Raw genomic sequence first — 20,739 nt, 5'->3', positions numbered from 1 at the left:
GTACCCCGGATCTCCTCATGGAGGAGAAATACATTAAATTTTCTGAGGAGCTCAAGAAACTACTGCAGGGGTAGGTAGATGAGGTCTTCACCGGTTACAAAGCACCTTGGACCAGAATTTTGTAGGCTAAATTCACTGAGAATTAGGCACACAACTAAGTTTTAAAGATAACCCTACTTTGAGCAGAAGGTTGCATTAAGTGACCTCCAGAGGTCCCTTCCAACCTTTGTATGAGGCTGAGTGCACTGAAATGTAGAAATTATTATCTCATACTAAAAAGTGCATTCAGGGTTACTTCATTGACAAAAGCTGGCAAGGTTAGCTCCCAAATTAAGCTGCTTAGTTGCTGTGTAATAAACTCTGTAGCACCATAGCTGCCAGAAGGCTGGCCAGGTTCATTCGGTGTGATAATGAGGGCTCTATGCGCACATAAGGAGCATCTTCTTCCTAGAGCCCAGCTTTCAAGGTTGCATCCAGATGACAAAAGGAGTTGCCCTCCTCAGCATCAGCAGCAGGGAAAGGGGTTTTCAGGCAGAGCCAACATGTAGGTTTGTGCGTGGGCACAAGTCCCTTCTAAAAGTCTGTGCCCAGATGGGAACTGGTGTGTACTGAGTGGTTTTGAAAATCCAAAGCATATTTAAGGGCCTGAGGTAGAAAGAAAAAAGGAACCAAGCTTTTCTTAAAGTCTTGTCGAAATAGCTGGCTGTGAGCCCTTGAAAATGTGGAGTCAGGCTGTTTTGAAGACTGGATCCATAATAAATGGCATTTAAAATATCTCCACTTAAATGTGCTACATATGTCAGTGCTGGGATGGTTTGGTTTTTTTTTCCCCCAAGGTCTGAAAAGTCCCTTCATAAAGATCCTTGCAAGTCTCTGCACAGAAACAACAGTCAGAACCACCACGCTCAAGAATTCAGTTTCTGTTGAGCTGCAGTATAAAATCATGGAAATCTATCTTGAATGGATAGCATTTGAACATTGTCCCTACAGCACATACACCATTTATACCCTCCTTTGTAGTGTTTAGGGCTTGTGGTTTTGGAACCAAGTAACAGGACTCGCTGTATCTTATCCTGCCTTATTTGTTGCAGACCACATTTTGTATGCAAGGAAACAACAGACAAAATAGCCTCCAAAAGAAAGGAAGAATGAGATAGTTTCCTAAGTTGTCTTTGCCTGAGTTGGCAGCTGCTCCGCTTCATTCAGCTTTTTGTTCCCCAGTGAGTGCTGTGCGTGTGTAGCAACAATGGGGTGATGCAGTTACACTGCGGGCTCATGGCGGAGTTCCGTCAGATCCATTCATAAATACAGCCTCGGCCGGCGCGCTGAGGAAGCCAGGCCCCCCGAGGAACCGGCTCCGCAGCCCAAGCATCACTGCCGGAGGAGCTCATGGGCCGGCAGCAGACAGTCTGGTCAGAGACTTGCCCCTGACCTCCAAATCCTTGCTTGGCTCATACAGCTTTGTATAACGCAGGTGGGTTGTTGCAGCTTTTTAAAAAACCCCATTTTCAATAAACGCTTGTGGCATTTATTGGAGCAGGGTAAATTCACAGCTTTTCACAGTTGCGACGTATTCCTGTTAGACAGTCAGTTCAAAATCCCAAGTCACATTAAGCAGGGAGTATAATTTCAGGCATGGCATCTGCCCCTGGATCACCCTGCCAGTGTTTTGGCTTTACTCTCACTTTTTCCAGTTCTGAAAACATTGTTCTCTCCTGTTGCTATGAGAAATACCCACATGAGCAACAGGAAACCAACAAACTGACTGTTGAAGCTAACAGTGGAACTGAATCTAGAAAGTACACTGTTGAAAGTGCTGAAAAGACCGAAAAATTGCAGAGAAAAATGTGCAATCTTCAGATGCTTAATGTTAGTCATCTTGTATATTGCATTATTACAATAATGTAGCAGTAGTAGTCGAGAAATTCTGGCATAGATGAGATTTTTCTTTTTTTTTTGAAGTGAGATGCCCTCGTTAGTCTGTGTGAAACATGAAATGCCCTTTAGAACAGCAAATTACTACTTTCTGTACTTACAGATGGAAAAACAGAGATAGAGATGCTTATCTGTAATTGATGCTCTTTGTTACAGTAGCAAAAATAGGCACATTTAGGAGGGAAAATATTTCTGGTTTTAAACTGTGTACATTAGACGTGAGATCACTGAGATACGGTAAATGTAGTAAATGGGCATGATATTCCCACAGCAGCTTTTCAGGCTCTTGTTGTGGAGAACATCAGCGAGCTAAAGGCCAGAGCTCAGCACCCAAAGGCCCTGCTTTGGGAAGGAATCCCTGTCTGTCAACAATGAAGCATGTGCTTTGGAGGTGTTTGAACTGGGGCCTAAATGTAAACCAGCAGGGCAATCCCGACATCTCTTCTATTTAGGAGTACAGATGACACGTTCCATGCTGGAATATATGTAAATCCCAACTCTTTAGTGCATGTCTAATTGCTGCTTTCTTAGATTATCCAGGCAATGCATACATGACTGGTGACCAGTATTGTCACAGATATTTCCACCACCCTTTCCATTTACCATACCAGGTCCTACACCTAAAAAGAGTCCTTTTCTGGTTTCCCTTTTGCAATTAGTTTTAAGAAAGAGGAAGAGATCAGGGGCGTTAACAGGTATTTGTTAAGTAATTAATGTATATGTGGAAACCCAACCACACTATAGCACAAAAATGCCAGAAGGCTTTTGCAGCGTTCCCAGATTTGGGACTTTGAGCACTCAGCAAAGCACCGAGGGTTTGGATCCAGGCTTCTAAAGCTGGTCAGGAAATGCGGGAGCATCAAGAAGTATCCAGTAGAGTTTATAGCTCAGTATTTTGCATCATTTGTAGGCATATGTTATACATAACAACAGTCCTACTGTTACACTTCTGCTGCTGGTTGTAAAGGAGAGTAGGGTGTGGTTTGGCTTTTGAAAGCCCTTGAGAAATGACCCACTCAATCACTGAGCAGGGGTGCCCTCAGCCTTGGCATTACAAGGGATTTCATGACTCTGCGTTGCTGTTGGCTTGGGCTGTGGTAGTGATGGCAGGCGTGCGATCCCTGATGACTTCCCTGGGGTTACCAAGCTGTGCTCTTGGCAGCTAGATGTCCATACATCCAAGGTGGGGCTCTGAGATATGGTGTTGCTTCTCTTCAGCACTGGTCTTATCAAAGCTGTTTGTCTCAGGCTTTGGCTGGTGCTGGCCTTAGTTATCCTGTGGTTGCTGATGAACAACACCTCATCATAAAGCTAAGGTCTTGTCAAGGGTTAAGCAATGTTTAAATTTAACAGAATTAAAATGGAACCTTATTAAACAGTAGCTTTGCAGTCTTTGGTTTCTTCCTTAAATGCTGCCATAATGCATTTTCTGTGGACACAGGTATTCCCCAATGAGTACCACCTTGGATGGGCAAAAGCTGGATGGCTGCAAGGCAGTTTCCATGTACCCAGATGTTTCCCTAAATTTAGTTTTTGATAAACAAACAAACATGAGGAGGTTTGCTGGGGTAAGCTTTCTTATTTCTTCTCCCAGGCAAGATGAAAACTGAGGTGCAAAAGGGGAATCTAAAAATCATGATACAAAAAGCACTGTGTCCTGAGGCACTGTGGAAGGGACCAGAGCTAAGTTCACCACTTCTGCATGGCATGCCTCCCTGCCTGCCGGAGTCCCTGAGCGGCAAAGCCGTGGTGGCTGCTAGCACAAGGAGCGCACAGGCTGGCAGACCTGGGTGTTATGTGGCTAGTATGGATCCAGGAGTGCGCTGTTGTTTCTCGGCCCTGCCTGGCTGTGAAATGAATCCGGTGGTTTAAGTCTGTTTTAGAGTGGGAGTGTCATCATGGGAGTAGGTGCAATAAATACACAGCTGCAGTCCCCTTACGGTCACAGAAGCTCTGGATTCATTCAAAATAGAGAAGGAGAGAAAAGATGCATGGTTGAAACAGTTTACCTCCTTGTGATAGCCCTCCACTATCGTCTGTTCACTATTGAGAGGAGTGATCTTTGTGGAGAAGGTGGTGTGCTTCTACTCAGTTGCTGTGGGATCTGATGCAGATACCATTGTCATCTGAAAGGTACCATCTGTCAGCTTCAGTTTGGATGGGGTGCCGAGGAAGACTTGAAAATGGCTAGAACAAGTCTATAGTCTAAACCCAAGCCACGTTATTAAAACAGCTATAAAGTGTCTTTTCAGTACCCTCCTCTTTTATTTTTTTCTTTTTTTTTAAATTTATCAGTTCAGTCATAATCTTGCAAGATGTAGAGGGTGTCTTGCACCTGCTGAACACAGTAAACCTAGGGCAACAGGCTGCCTGGGTCACAATGAGGTAGTCCTGGAACTTGGAGCAGTCAGGACTGAAAATCCCAGCAATTACCAGTGCAAAGCGAGAGCCTGTTGGTTGAGTGGGATGCCTCCTCCCCTGATAGCTTGCCAATGGAGTATAAACATCGGTTTAAAACTGGAAGCTGGGGGGCAGTATAGGGCATGTATATTATAGAGATATTGAAAAGTTCAGGAAAATGAATTATGTATAATATTCCGCAGGACCTTTCCTAGTGCTTGTGCTTTCTTTCAAGACTGTAATGAATGGAAATTGAAATCCTCAATTATTACTGACTTGAATAAGTAGATCCGGCCATAGCACTGCTGATTCCTCCTTCTAGTCGTTATCACTGCCAGCACTGCCTTCACAGCCACGAGGGTACTCCTCATCAGACAGAGAAGAGCATTTCTTTTCCTTCAAATGCATTTTAAGTGTGCTAGTAAAATCGCCGAGGGATTAGAGAGTGTCAGAGAAAAAAAAGAAACCCAAAAGTTAATTGCCTTTTTAGTTCTGTACATGCTGAAGTAAAAATAAAACTATGGAATGGAAAGTACCTGAACTATTTTAATCATTAAAACTACTAGACCATATAGAAGAATGGGGAAGTTGATCCATGTGACACACACTTAAAAAACCTTTTTATAAAAACAGCAAAGGCAACCCTACAGTATTCTGAAGGAATGGCTTAGTCCCTTTATTGCAAAATCTAGGGCCATTACTTCAGTGCATTATAGTGTTCTTTAAAGGAAGATTTGCTGAAAATAGTGCCATTCGTATTTTTTCTTTGATATGTTTTTGAAAGCTTCAAGTTTCTCTTGTCAATGCCATCTAGAGCTTGTAAAATGAAACTCCACCAATAAAGCATGTACGCATGCAACAAATCCACATGAAACTTGGAGGGATTAAAAACACTGCATCATGGGAATGCCAGGCTGTTTGTCCTGATTGTTTTTTTGTATTTTTTGTATTTTGTCACTTAACTTTGGATTGACAGGAAGTTCCAGTAAGGCAAACAGAAGTGGTAGCCCCATCTGTAAAATAAGCCACTTGGCTGTATCACACTGTGACAATTGGGCTGATAAGATACTCATAATAAATTCTTGTTTTTTTCTTTTCACCCATGAGATTACCATCCAGCTGGTGTACTTAATATGTCTTAAAGCTAGTTGCAGACTGAGACAGTGGTTCAAGTGCACAGCAATTGTGGTTATAGGATTTTTCATGTAAGAGTACAAGCACTTTGCCCACATGTCACATTGGCAAGGGGAGAACTTCTGCCAATTCCAGTTTACTAAAATAGCCATTGGCAGGTTTAGTTGGCATCTCATCTGGCATAAAACCTGTTGCTCAAATCTGTCTACAACACTCTTGACATTGTGTAGTGCCATATATCATCTGTTGTCCTGCAGCTACCACAGTGAGTAAAAACCCATCGTGTGACCTGAATACCTTGGCAGAAGTGGTGGTGTGGGACTGTGCGTGATTTTCAGCAAACCAGGATGGCTGGCTGATCGGGTAGTGTGCAGAGCCAGAATTAAAAATTGCACAGCCACAGCCTCACGTGACAAGTTTGCCGTATCTCCACCATGAGTAATGGAGAGTTTGGGCTGCATCTGCTGGTGTGTTCCAGCTTGTTTTGCTGCAAGACTGGGGTTCACTCATGAATCTGGCATTGGGGCTTTTTTTCCTTACTAGATTTTGATGGTAGAACTTGACAACCTGCAAAATAAAAGGTTTCACCATTTTTGGTTTGTGCTGGCCGGGTATTTTCAGCTCCTGGATAGATGCTTCATAGACAAGACTAATTAAATAGACTGTTTTACTGAGACTACCAAAAACATGAGTTTTAGTATGCAAATAGCAACACTTTTTTAGGAAGCTATTTCATGCTGAATGCAACATGCTGGTCATTTCACCATAGGGTCTTTGTTTTAAAGAATTCAGTGGTACATTATTTTAAGTTCAAAACGTAAGCGTAGACCAGAGCTAACACATGACAGAAAAAGATACATCAGTGGCCTGTGGATCCCCATATGAAATAAAATCTATGCAAGATGTGACAGTTTCAGTCTGTGCTCCTTCACTGGTTTTACGTACAAAATGAAGATATCGGAACTGACCCATTTCTCTATAGGATTACCTAGAGATTTTAGCCACTTCATACATTAAATGAAGCATAATATTGTCCATCAGAAGTTTGTATAACAGTGTAAATGACCATACAGAAGGGTGTTTAGCAACAGATAAAGTTGATCCAAATATTCAAGCCTTATGTTCCGAGTGTCACCACCCTTCCTTCCCTAAGCCTGGCTGCAAGGAAATTGCCTCATTAAGCTCTCCAGTCTGAAGCTGCTTGTAAAAAAATCTGGCTTATTTTCAGAAGGACATACTATTTTGAAATCGTGCACCACTGTGCTTTAAAAGAAGATATTCTTATAACAAACAAAACCCACATTATGAGTGTAGTCTGTTAGAAGAGTCTACGAACTGGTGCCCCTGCTCTTTCTTCCATTTGAAAATGCCTTGACCCTTGAAGTGACTTGCTGCCATTGCCCTCTCACAAGCAGGTGAATGCTTACAACAGACCTAAAACCCACCCAAGCTAATAACGGGATTTTCTTTATCTGAGTTTCTGATAGCTTTTGGCAGATAGGTACTTCGGAAGAAAGGCTGAGGAATTTGTCCAGCTCCCATCGTTAAACAAGCAATTCCAGTATTAGGAAATTACTAAGCCCCCAATTATACAAGACCAAGCCCCAGCTATAAAAAAAACCATTTACCTGGTTAAACAAAAGGACATATTCTTACCTTAAAAAAATAAGTTTTGCCAGTAGCAGCAGGAAAGTGGTGACAGACAGAGAAGCCCTTCTCTTTACCTTTTGCTAAAAGGAAGAACCCCATGAGGTGAAGCATGCTCAAAAACTTGCTTATCTGTCCTGGATCTCATCACCAGAAAATCCACTGTGTTCACATTTTATTGCATCTTCAAAGGCTTTTGTCTCAGTCTCACTTCTGAGGCTTCCTGGTCCACTCTGAGCAAGCTCAGACACTAACCAGCCACCTGACTTCAGTGTTGAGTGTTGCCCAGGCCATCTTAAACAGCTGTGTCCCAGCTTACTTTGGCATCATGCTTCATTTGTATTCTGCTTCTGCACCAGTGTTATGGCACATATGTACCATTTTTCCTATAACCTGGTTTCCAGAGGAGGGAATCATGGGTGCCTGGGCTGGGAGGGAGCTCCCATGCACCCCTGCAGGGACCCTCATGTGCTCAGCTGGGCTTAGATGCAAACAGGGGTGGTGGTTGCCCTCCTCCAAAGCACAGGCTTCCTTGATCATACAGGGTCTCGATGAATGCCGTTTGCAGTTTCCTAAGTCATGTATCTTGGCTAACCTTGAGCTGCATTTCCTGAGGATATCAAAAGATATCTGACTCCCCCCTTCCATGTGCCATACTGAATCCTAATTATACTCAACTCTTTAAAAAATACAATTAGAAACTTTGGTTAAGGGCTGGCTAATGCTGGTAAAATTACCTGCTTTCCATAACCTTTTCCTTGGACATAGCAGCACTTTTTTTTGGCACAGTTTCTCCCCTTCCACAAACAAGCCAGCCTGAAGCAGGGGGTAAAGTTTAGCTCCAGCAACTGAGACTTAGGAAAGTTGCTAGCAGTGAGAAGCATTGCTTATAATGGAGCTTTGTTGGGGTAGGTATGGTATGGCTGCAAGCCAGTTAACTTGACCGCAGCTCTTTTTTTCAGGGGCAGTCCCACAGTCCCCAACTCTTGAGACAAAAAGTGAACCCGGGGAAGGCTTGGTCTGCCACCGCATGTACTCAACATTGCAGCAGAGGTTTTTCATGTTGCCATGCCCTGTACTCGGTTTCAGCATGGTGTTACTCACTGTGCTAAGGGAACAAACTCCTGAGCCAGATTGCACACAGGTAGCCCAGATACTCAGGAGATTTTGATGACATCTCACTCTGGCTTTAGCTGACGTGAACCACATCACTGTGAATATTTTTGTTTCCAGGACAGCCAGCATCTCATCTAACCCCTTTTTCCTGGGTCAGTTTGAAAAGCTGTCCCTCACGGCTTCTTTTTCGCAGATGCACCTTCAGAGGAAGGTTGTTATGCTTCATTATACTAAGCAGGACAGTTTCACGACAAGGAGAGGACATGATTTTGGAGCTAGCAGCTGCTGGCTGGTAGCCAAGAAAAATGGGTGTTCATGACCCACTGGAGCTAATTGCACCCATCACGAACATAAATGTCGTCAGCAGAACAGATACTCTGCATTTGACGTGTTTTCCCAGTCTGGCTAGGATGACAATTTAAACCTCCATACATGAATATTTCAGACTCTCCTGAATAACCTGGTATTGCATGGAGAAAGTGGGCGTTGTTGGTCAGAGCCCAGCTTCCCAGCATCGCAGTTGCATCCCATACACGGTTTCTGGGCTGACACAGGCGCCTGTGGGACCCCATGGAGGTCAGTGCCCAGCTCTGTTCTTCAGCTCCCCTGCCTGAAAGTGGGAATGGTGATAGCAGGTCTCACCACTGCCAGTATTCTGGTTAAATAGTGTAAAACTCCTGCTGCCAAAAATGGCATTTCTCTGCTGTCTTCAGAAGAGACAGCCTCTTAGGCAGACTGAGGCTTTAGTGAGTTTATACTATCAGTACCTTTTCCAGTGTTGTAGAAGGACTCCACAGGGCTGCTTTTAGAAAACCCATTTATTATTTCACCACCTGCCCACCTACCCAGTGTCATATTGATACTCTCAGTCCCAGCACACTGCACATAATTGGCATTGTGTTTATACACTCATGTCCTGGGTTTTAGTTTTCAGTTTCTACTATAACCACGTGTTTGTCTCTGTTTTCTCACACTTTTTAAAAAAATATCCATATTATTTGGTCTTGCAGCATATTATCAAGAACATGGAACATCCTGTAATATTTTAATAGTCATCATCTTCACCACTGTGTCTGGTTGAAGTGTGGGGAATCCTTCACATTTATTTATTTGTACTTCATGTTCCTTGCAGGACTCCCAATGTACAGCGCTCCCAAATTTATGTTGCTGCTCTTTCTCCAAGTGTTGTGTAGTATAATTTGTAATGCAGTAGTCTCTCAGGCTTGGCTGTGCATTTCTGACTTACATCTTTTTCTAGTAGCTGTCCTTGCTTTAATTCCATGTGTGAATTATTGCCAATAACTATTCCTGGGGCTGTTAAAATAGACCTGCTCTCAGAGTGAAGGTGTGGGAGTGTACCCTACACCACCTCCTCGTCCTCTGCTGCTGAAATCACTTTTCTTCTTTGGAGTGCACTCAGAGAATGGTAGGATGGCTGCATGTTTGGGGCTGCATCATTCACTCCTCTTGCCTGAATTTTCACAGATAAATGGACCCTTCTTTTGCCTTTGCCTTGGGGACCCAAATGTGTGACTGATAAAAACCCAGTGACAGAGCACCGCATTCTTCCAGGGACCTCAAAACTCCACTCTCACTTTGATTTACCATCATTTGCTTGACAGTAAAACTGAAGTGTCTGTCTATGCGACTTCGATAATGGTTATTTCAGGAGAAAGATGCAGCTTTTTTGTGGTGTAGGCCCACCCAAGTCACTTAATACTGCATAGGAGAACGCAAAAATTAATATAACCCGCCCTTCATTTTTTGCAACACTTTGTGTTCCTGCTGAAGAAGACCACACAAATGAGTAAGAACACATACAATATTAAGATTTAGAGAGTCGGGTAAGTATGGCGTTAGCATTATTTAACCCAGGGAGTTTGTAAACAGTGATTTTACCTGGGAGAATTCAAGGTCATTTTCTGTCACAGCAGATGCTTCTTGGGAATACCAGACTGATGCTTATCCAACTTCTACTAGCTCAGTAAGGAAAAAACCACTATCATCTCCACTAACAGCTCAATTTGCTCTCTGTCCTCTAGGACTGCCTTAAAGCTTGTCAAGAACAGATCGAGGCGGTGCTAGTAAACAACCTTAGGCAAGTCCGGCAGCAGCAACAGCAAAGCAATCCTTCCAAGACGGTGGACGAACTGGACCAGGCCAGCACTCCCACAGATGTGAGAGATATCAACCTGTGAGGACACCGGCACAGAAAGTCACGCTTGCTCCCCCAGCCCTTTTATTTTTGTTATTATTTTTAGAGTGATTTTTTTTTAATCTGCTCCCACATAGAACATATTTAAAGCTCTTTTAGGTATAAAAAATATAAAAACTGAATAAGGAAAAAAAAAAGCATTTGGTGCCTGTGATGTTCTACAGAAGGGAATCCCACAATATATTTGGTAATTGCTATTTGATTATGTATCAGTGATATTAAATGCTTATAAAAGCATACAAAGTAGCTAGATAAATGTAAGCCTGCATTTGTGGGAACAAAGTAGAGTATACTTGTCTGTGTATTATGACCTAGTGCATACACCCCTTTTTTAGATTTAAGAAAGGAATCGTGTGTGCGATTTTATGGCTTGACTAGATTGCAAAGCAATAGAATAAGGGGTTTAGGGCAAAGTGGGAAAAGATCCCTGAAGCAATTGAACCATTTTGAATGCAGAAGAGATTTGCTGATCTGTCACCTCTGTTATTAGTCAGAAGTGTTTGTTGGATCTCTGTATGTTAGTTTTGTTTACTCTTGCTGTCTGTGGTAGCTGCTACCTAAGAAAGAAGATGCTTTATTTTGCCAGCCAGAAGAGCAGGTGGTTTGGTTTTTTTTTTGGTTTTGTTTTGTTTTGTTTGTTTTTGTTTTTCTCAAATTCCCCTCTCCCCTCTTGACTTTTTCTACTTTTCCTTCAGAAATGGTTCATTCTAAACACAGCAGCATCTTTGGCATAAGGGCAATTCCGTTTACCCAATTGTGGGCCAAGCCAAAGTTATCAAGTGTTCACATTAGATGGGGAAAATGCACCAATTAATTTCGACCAGTCAGCTAATCAGACCGCCTCCAACCTTTGGATTGCAAGATGCAGTGGATCATCTGTGAAAAGCATTATATTCCTTTACAGTGCTAATGCTTCACGTCAACGTTAACTTTTGGCAGCTCCTTAGCTTGGCCGTAAGGACATTTAAACGATGCTCTGTCCATCTTCCTTTTTTTAACCTCACTGTGTTAAAGAAGGTTGAGATTTGGTTTGATCCCTCTTCTACCTACCCATCTTCTCCCACTGCCCCCGCACACTTTATCAGCATTTCATTAACTTTCTTGATCCACAGTGAGTGTTTTTATAAACCATTTCATTCGAAAAGCACTTTGAAAATTGTTCCTAAGGGATTAAATGAGATGGTTTATGACAATTTTGCCGAGCAAAAAAAAAAAAAAAAAGAAAAAAAAAAGAAAAAAAAGAAAATGAAAAAAAAAAAAAGAAAGAAAAAGTCACAAAAGCAAAGCATATAGCTTTTTATAGTCAATATTTTCCAGTATCTGGTGTACTTGGTTAGTTGCGGTGTTGCTGGAAATACCAACACCTGCTTCAGATGACATTCCTGTCATGACATTCCGGATAAAAGCCTGATGATTTGTATTGTTCAGTGTCACAGAAGGATCTTAATACCACCTGCATACTTATCTATGGACGACGTAAGAAATTGCTGGTGCAAAAGACACGAGTGGTAAACATCAAGGTGTGTGACTTGGAGTTTCATTACAAAGGTGTATTCAGTGTACTTGAATTTATTTTTCTGCTCCATCTGTAATGAAGAGGCATTTAGATGGCAAAGGAGTTGGAGCAACTTTTTTTTTTTTTTTTTGCACAATTGTATTAACAGTTTGCAAATATACAGTATGAAGCTGTTGGTTGAAATGTTAATGTTTGCGTTTTTAAGACAAAAATCCAGAAAGAACATGCTACTTTGAAGAATATTATATGAATGGACTCAGCCGTATTTGGCTAGATGAGGGTAGAAAATGGAATAAGATTCTAAGGTTTTGTTGTTTTTTTGGTTTTTGGGGGTTTTTTGGTTTTTTTTTTTTTTTTTGCGCTGCTAAGAAGCTATGATTTGTTTCATTCTTATTCACATTAACAGTACTTAGCTGTATTGTTTCACTGAGTGTGCTGCTATTTTATAAACATTTTTATAATATATTATTTTACTGCTTAAATTTCAAATCCTGAAGTAGATGGTTAAGTGGAGATATGATGAGTTCTTTGATTTACTGGAAATGCCCTGTACAGTTTTTTTTTTCCTAATAGCGTGTTCATGACTATTTTTTTTTATTTTATTTTATTTTTTCCTTCTTTTTTTTTTTTCCTTCCTTCCTGATCACATCCTGCAAAGACGGTATACTTACCTCAGGTTTACTGGACAAAACAGAAATGGTTCCCATTTTCACAATACCTCACAACATGACAGTCTGTTTTTTCCCTGGGGCCCACGCTCCGGCCGTGCCGGGGAGAAGCTGCAGGCAGCCGGAGCGCTGGCTCCCTTTCGGTCTTCGGTATCATTCTCATAGTGGAAAAAATGCATTGACTCTCTGCTGGCAGCTTCACCGGAGCAGGTCCATGTTTCCCAAAACCGGTGGTGGGGACAGCCTTGTTTCACTGCCGTCACTTCCCACCTTGATGTTCCATGTTGGGAGCACCTGAAGTTCAGTGATGGTGTCTCTCCTGGAGGAGAAAAATAGTGGATTTTGTGGAAGCAAGACTCACAGCTGCAGGCAGTGTATATGACAGATCAGATCATTCCCTGACAGCCTTCCTTTGTTAGGCTTCATGGGGAGGTGTTCCAGAGAGTCCCCAGATGGTGGGGTGCCCTGTCCACACGCTGGGCTGTATCATGGCTGCCCATAGTGAGCGTAGGCACTACATCCATCACATTTGCCTGGTTTGCTCCCCACTGTGCTGTAGGTTGAGTGAAGGCAGGAGTAGTATTTAGGGTGCCTGCCCCTGCTCTTTGTACCACCTCCTTCAGTGCCTCGGTCCCATGCGGGGGTCCCCTCCTGCAATATTGTCCCCCCAGGTCTCTGCAGCACTGATGGGGAAGGGGGGTGAGGTTCCATCACCGATGTTGGCTCTTCACATGGCAGTCAGAGGGGTGAGGAGCAGGCGCAGGAGTTGGAGTGCCGTTCTGCAGCCCTGGTCCCTCACAGGGACCTGGCGGATCTGCAAGTGTCACTGCCATCAGTAAGAGTGTCCTTGGCTACAGTGATGTACTCAAAAAATAGTTATTGTCTAGTTACACCCAGAAGCATGCTGTATTTAGAGTCTGGAAAGCGTAGAACTTGAGCATTTTCACAGTAGCATTCAAAATTAAAATACTGCATAGTACTCCTTTTTAACAGACATTTAAAAAAATGAATATTGCTATTGAAAATGAAGTGTGAGATTTTTTTTTCCCCAAACTGCAGAAATCATAAACCTTCCTTTTAACCTTTTGAGTTAATCAAACTCAAAAAAATACGTTGCTGATTATACCTTCACAAGTGCCAAAGGATTGGCACAATCACTGAAGGCATTTCTCTCCCAGCTTCCTATTGATGGTACTTTGATGATCTTCCCCTCCCTCCCATTACTGTAGTGTAGGAGCACCTCATAATCGATTTATTTATATTCCCAACATGCTTGTGAAAGAGAAAAACACTATTAATCCCATATCAATGTCAATGATTTATGCTTGAATTATCAGACGGCTCTTAATTACTCAGCAAACCACCTGGCCACTGGATTTTTTCCACTATGTTTATTACCATGTTCTCATGTACCTCAGAAATCACTCTCGGTTGCACAGTTTCTGTTCTCAGACTTTTTTTTTTTTTTTTTTTTTTTTTTGCTTTATCGAGTGTGATGCCATATCAAGTCAACGTTATTCTCTCACAATGTGCTCTTTAAGAGGTGTGGATGTTTATATGGTCAGGGGATGCTAGAAAGTGCGGTAGTAGACATGATCAGTGTAAACAAAAGTATTTAGAAAGTATGTGAGGTTGTTTTTGATGGATAAGACTCTGATACAGTGTAGTCTTGATTGCCTTTTAAAAGGTCTTGTTTATTCAGTGTTGTCATTTTTATTAATAACCTGTTGTTTTGACTAGTTTAAAGATGGTTTTAAGAAAAGTGTTTTGGCGGGATTAGGTATGCTGTATGGACAATAAACTCACCTTGACCTAAATTTGCCTGTCTTGGTTTTATTCATTCAGTGTGAAGATGGTGCAAAAGGAGACGTGATTCTAGGTAGATGGTGTTAGCAGGCGTATAAAATGTGAACTATTGAATTTTGCAGTCACAGAACAAGTTTTCCTCTAAAATGTAGCTCATTGTGTCCTGGGTAGGCAAATTCTGGCCTGTTTCTTCTGTGAAACAGTCCCATGAGATTTAAGAACAAAGTCCTGGAAATGGTAAGTTGCTGGATCGAAACATTTCATGGAAATCAAATTGAGCTGGTGGAAAAGTCCTCGTAAGTACACTTTTGCAACTAATTGAAATATTATTTAAACCTCCACTCAGTTACTGGTTGCATTTAAAGACTACTGCAAAAATTCTGTCGTTTTTCTTTCTATAAGCTTTGGGCAAACTGAGTAAAAGGAGAGGGCTTTGTGGTGAAGCCAGTGGGAAGAAATGAGCCTCCATGCACAGAGTGTCCTTCCTCAGCCTGCGCTCAGGAGGCAGGATGCTCACCTTCTCCCTCTTCGATGTCTGCTGCTCGTGGATGCTTGCTGTGAACTCACCAGTCTCCCATGTGACATGCTTGGCCTGACCTAGGGTCTCTCCTTCTCCACTGCCATCCAGTAGTACTCTTATGCTGAATTTGAGGCCTGCATTGGGCACCCTTGGGGAGAAAAAAGAGGCACTGAAGAATGAAGAAGAGGTATTTAGGTAGACACACTGGGGAAAAAGTAACACCATCATAAAGTGAATAATACAGCCAAAACCAGAAGAGAAATGAAAGAAAAAAAGGAAAAAGATTTAATGAACAGGGAGAAGGGAAAATATGCAAAAGGAGAAACACATTGCTAAAATGAAGAAATACGTGAGCAAAATAGATATGAACAAATAGAAAAAAAATCATGGATGGGTAAGGAAATACGAACAAAATCTTGAGGTGGTGAGTCAGGAGATACAGATCTTTCTGGTCATAATCACACATACTTGGGAGCTTTAGGCAAAGTCTCTCAATACTTCGATGTGAAAGTGACCTGTTGCCTCACGTTTCACAGGTTGTCTGCATGAAAGGTAGAGACTTTAAAGCATTGTGATTCCTCCTGTTCCTCCGGCCACCATTTAACAGCAATCTGCAGCATTTCCTAGGTGTAACTTAGAGCCTATGAAGAACTGGAACTCATGAGAGTTGTTCTTACACCTTCCATTTGTAGTTTAAAGCTCAAAGGGGTGCTCTCTGGCCTAATTTCAGGTTTCAGGGGATTAATTCCTTTCCCACTATAGTGTCACCAGTAGTCCTGGAACTGCAGGGATGTGCACTGCAGTTTTGCGTTTAAGAGGTTTTACTAAATCTAGATTTAGCAGAAAAGAGATCTTCTGTTGCTGTTTAAGTAAATGTATGTTTTTAGAATTAGTGGATATAGGGTGTAGAAGCTGAAATTGAATTTAATAGGACAACAGCCTGTTCCCTTCCTTTGAAGAAAGCTGGCTGAATGCCGAGAAGCCACATACAATAGGGTTAAGTTCCATTATTATGTGGCCTGTGAAACCATTTTGTATTGTCATCTTCTTACCATCTGCAAACAATTTCTGCCCATCATGATCCTATACTTTACATGAGGACAGCCTGACGATTTTAAGGAAAGACAACATAGCAAAATCATGCTTTAAAACAACGGCATGCTGGACTGACTTTTATGTATAAGAAAACTGTGGAGGCAAAGAGAAGGCGGCTTTAGCATTGAGATTTCAGAAGAGAAAAACACCATGCAATTGCTCAGTGTTTCCAATCTTGGTGTATGAGTTAGATTATGTTTTATTTTATATTTCCCCAAATCTTTCTGTAGGGAATAGAAATGCAGTTTATCTTTCTAAGCAGGCAATTTTCCTTTGTGTTGCAAATAAGGCATCCTTAATGCTTGTTTCGGGAGTCTTTTCAAACGCTTCTGTTGCAATTGCTGTATTTTTTAATTTGTTCATGAACTATGTAGCCACTCCTCAGCCTGCACTGCTGTAAAGAAGCAAAAAGCCCTACAAATCTAATGTAACCAGCACAAGGAGAACGAAATTCTATCCCTGCTGCTAAACCTTTTAATAGGTTTAATAATTTTCCCACCAACTCCAGTTCATTCTTGCCTTGTACTGTAAATTACCTCAATCACATCAATAAATGCGAAGCTGATGTAAAGGCAGGTACAATTTCTGCTAAGTCTGGCCAAGCCATTTCCTTTTTTTCAGCAAGAAAAGTCAGGATTTAGCTGCCAAGAGGTACGAGAGGCGTGAAGCCGTATTTCTGAATATGGTGTTAACCCTTGAGCATTATCAGTGCTTTATCCTATTAAAATCAGCACACTGAAGCCCACTGTCTGCAGTCACAGCCCATCAGTTGTCCATACTCTGCCTGGAAGGATGCGCAGGAGGATGCATAAATGACAAGCATTTTCAAACATAGTGTAACTGGAATGCCCCATGGGCAAAGATTGAGACAAAGGGCACCTCGCGTGCACTATCAAACACATGGACTGCTTAATGGCAATGTAGATCATAAGGTAGAAAAGGTGTATTTTAATCTAACATTTAATGGAGAAGAAACAGGTCAGGAAAGAGTATGGCTTTGCTTATGCGAGTGACTCAATTGGTGACATACTTTCACACCCTTCTGCAGTCACTGGCAGGCATAAACATAGAGTAGTTGCATTCAGTTTTTAGAGAATAATATTAGAGCCTTCTCTGCACTGTTTGCAAATCAAAACCAGCCAGCTGGCATGAAGGGAAACAGGCTATGCTCTACTTCTTTGTCCCCCACAGCCCACTGAATCATTTCTCCCAATTAAGGGAAAGTTTATTTCAGAAAGACTTTGGGGATCCCTTTAGATCACGTTTACTTTGTACCTCCTTGAAATACTAAAAAAAAACCCCACACTCTTTCATTTTTCTTAATATAATGATATATTTCAAAGGGTTCCCAAAGGTGATTTGCATTTCAGCTGTGTGCAGTCATAGGGGTACAGGTACCACAATATTTTTACACCAAAAAGAGTGCATAGCAGCTGATGTTGGTGCTGGTGCTGATGCTGCCAGCGGACAACAGTGAAAATCGCGGGGTCTTAGTATGGACACTTGTCAGGGAGAACATCAGGCTAGCACTCAGCATGGCCTTCAGGTACACTGTGGGGAAGGGCATCCCTCAGTAGCAGATACGTTAAATCAAGACCTGTTGGCCTTACAAGTTAAGGCGAGTAAAGCTGAGGTATTTATGCTTAGGTATGAGCTTCGTGTATGCAATATGTCTGGCATGAAGGGCTGCTCTGAGTTCTGCTGCAACCTGCGAGAGACAGTAAAGGAGCTGATGCAAAGCACAGTAAGAAAATGAGAATAAAAAGGGGAAAATGTCTGTCTCCTTAAATGTCTGTCCTTCTGTGGAAATGATGTGGTGATAGCTCTGTCTTGCTATTGAGTTTTCTCTAAAAATAAACTGGGATGTTATTTGAGCTCTTCCAAAATATAACATGCAGAAAGTACAAGAAGAATTAGGACAGAGTGGTGAGGGAAAGAGAGAAAGGTCAGTACACTGGCCACGTTCGGGGCTACGGCTCCTCAGATTACTTGGTAATGCTTCTTAAGGCAAAACTGGTTCATTTGGCAGGAGACTAGCAAGCATCCCTGAAGAGCAATAGAGTGACCTTTCTGATGACTAGGGTTTTGAGAACCTGAACAAAACTGTGAGTTGGACATAACCAGCTGGAGGATGAGGAATGAATTCAGGATTGTTACCCAGCATCCCCGAACAAAAATTTCCCTCAGTTTTTCCAGCTTTCTCAAGTTCAACCTCTTTGCTTCTCCAGGAAGTTTTTTATTTCAATTTCTTTGGATTTTCTTCTCACACACGACAACATATTGATTTTTCTGGAGTGTCCTGATGTTATTATTTAGTTTCCCAAGTTTTGGTATTAAGGCTTGGCCTAATGTTATAGGAATTGGCAACCGAAATGCACAAAATTTGGATATCATTCTCCTTGATGAATAGCAGCACCAGAGCAAAAGATTAAATATATTATCTAAGCAAAATGCAAAGTTGAATGAGAACTGACTATAGTTGGACTGTAAAACCCGAGGGTGCAGACTGCAGCAGGACCGCTAGATGACGGTAATGTAACTCCTACAGCTGCCGCTATTCCTGGAGCTCCTCCAGGAGCTGCCTGGGGTTTCCCAGCCTTCTGTAAAGTAAAATGTTTAAATGAACCTTCTCGCTTTTCCAACAGCTCATCTGAACATCTTCATCAACCAGTAACCCTGCAGCTGCGACTCGAACTTTTACACTTGGGAGTTTGGGCAAATTGGTGTGAAGTGCTGTTGCAGGAGCACAGAAGGTTTTCTGTTCAGTGGGACAGAAGCAAGATCAGATCCTGAATGACAGGTGGGCTGCCAGGAATATAGCCCAGGTGGTCATTTCAGTTTTGCGTTCCTAATTGCTGACTGTTGTTTCAGGGAGACTAGATAACTCTCCCTGGGTTGATAATATTGTCTGACGTTAGTGGTATGTGATCCATATGATGACGAATTTAGTAGATTAGAGTTTAAAATTTTTACTAAAATAAAACTTTATCATTCAAAAATGTTTAATTTCCAGCTCCACAAAAGCTTTTTCTTCCTAAGATGACTTCCTCGAAGGGCTATTAATCATCTGGTGAAGCATAGTGCTTGTGTTAGCAGTTGTGCTTTAGAAACACTTTGTTTCAGTGGATCAATTTAAAAAATAGACTCATGAACACAGACAGACATGATGTGCTACAGCAGATCAGAGAAATTACTGAGGAAGAAAAATGAAAAATCAGAATTTTAACGATCAGGAAAAAATGTGCACATACTATAAAGATAAAGGAGACAGGAGCAAAGATAGGAGGATTAAACAGTGGAAAAGGGAAACATGATCTAGTAGGCAAACCATGAGGCCGTAAGTCAGAAGCTGCAGGCCTTTCGAGCTGTTTTCTAACTAACCCAAACTGTGTGACTTCAAAGTCCCTTCAAAACTTTGCCTGAAGGGCTGTCACTTTTGCAAAGGGACCTGTGTCAAAACATGCACTTAGAAGATTATAGACACTAACAGTGTTGGCTCATATTTGTTTCTTGTCCTTCTAAAACATGCTTGAAAGACAGCTGGGTTCTTATCATTGTAGCAAACCACAGTTGTTTTTAATGGTGATACAATAGAAATAGGTCAGAGCTGAGTCATTTGGCATTGGCTCATTTAGAGGCTAGACATGTCACTAGTCTCACCCTTTGAAAATGTCAGTTCTGAAATCTGTGGAGGAGAGGCACTGCAGAAACACAGCATTGTGCCACACTGCCAAAGGAAGATAAAAAGGCAATGATGCAGACCCGCCATTGCATTAAATATTTTATTTAGCACATCTTTTAAACTGCTATCAAACGAAACAAATCACGTTTTAGTCTTCATTTAGAATTTGCTTGGTGTTAAAGCACAAACAAGTTTCAAAGTTAAGTCAGACCTCTGGGCAACCCAGAAGAATTTCTCAAATGAGTGATTTTTCAGATAGCATTTATTCCATCCAGTTGTGAAATCTTAAAGGAGATACACTCATCTATCTGACCAGCTAATATTTTTGTTGATCAGATTGTCCATAATTCATAAAGCTTCAACTTTCTGAAGGGAAAAGGATGATTTGTAGTTGTTTCTTCATTACTTTGCCCATTTTACCAGCAGTAATTTCATAAAGCTATTATTTAATAATAGCAATTGGATCATTGCTCTCATTGTCTATTAGAAATCACCATTAGCAAAATGATTAAAATATTAACTTTAAATGCTGTTTTCTCAGTTCTGGTGTGCTATTATAGCACCTTGGATATTTTTGTTCATGCTAAAGTGACTTTCCTATTTCTTTCCTTGCTTTTTGCAACCGTAAAATAGGTATTACCTGTTGCTGTATTCTACATCAAAAACAGAGTGTTGACCAATCTTTTATCGTTAATTTCCTAAAATATAAACCATTTTGAATATTTAATATTAATCCTTAAAATTTTCTGTCCAGCAGGACCTTTCCTGAGGTGAATGTTGTATTTCTGTGTGGAGGAAAACACCTTCTATGCCGTATCCTTGCAGTTTGCCAAGATGTGTGTTTTTTCATAAATCTTCAAAAACTGGGAAGTGGGGAAAGAACAGCAAAATAAATTTCTACTTTTGTAAGACTTCTTTTTTTTCTTCTGCTTTGCTTTTTCACTCTCACTAGGGAAAGTGAGAGCCTGAATGTCAAACCCTACCAACTGAAGGAAGAATCCCCTT

General features: G+C 41.5%; 1 protein-coding gene across 4 annotated transcripts in view; it reads left to right on the top strand.

Annotated features, from left to right (window-relative positions):
• CCND2 (cyclin D2) overlaps positions 1-14,448 on the top strand; it is a 38,857-nt gene extending 24,409 nt beyond the window's left edge. For all 4 annotated transcript variants that reach the window (XM_075111368.1, XM_075111359.1, XM_075111376.1 and 1 more), the window contains exon 6: positions 10,275-14,448. In XM_075111368.1, the coding sequence (XP_074967469.1) occupies positions 10,275-10,430 (156 nt within the window). In that variant the 3' untranslated portion in view covers positions 10,431-14,448. The remainder of the gene's footprint in view (positions 1-10,274) is intronic.
• Positions 14,449-20,739: the final 6,291 nt, after the last annotated feature.

This window comes from Phalacrocorax aristotelis, chromosome 1, assembly GCF_949628215.1.
Source record: "Phalacrocorax aristotelis chromosome 1, bGulAri2.1, whole genome shotgun sequence".
In the NCBI taxonomy this organism is placed as follows: Eukaryota; Metazoa; Chordata; class Aves; order Suliformes; family Phalacrocoracidae; genus Phalacrocorax; species Phalacrocorax aristotelis.
The sequence above is the reverse complement of the archived record's forward strand: the minus strand, read 5'-3'. Positions and strand labels throughout refer to the sequence as shown.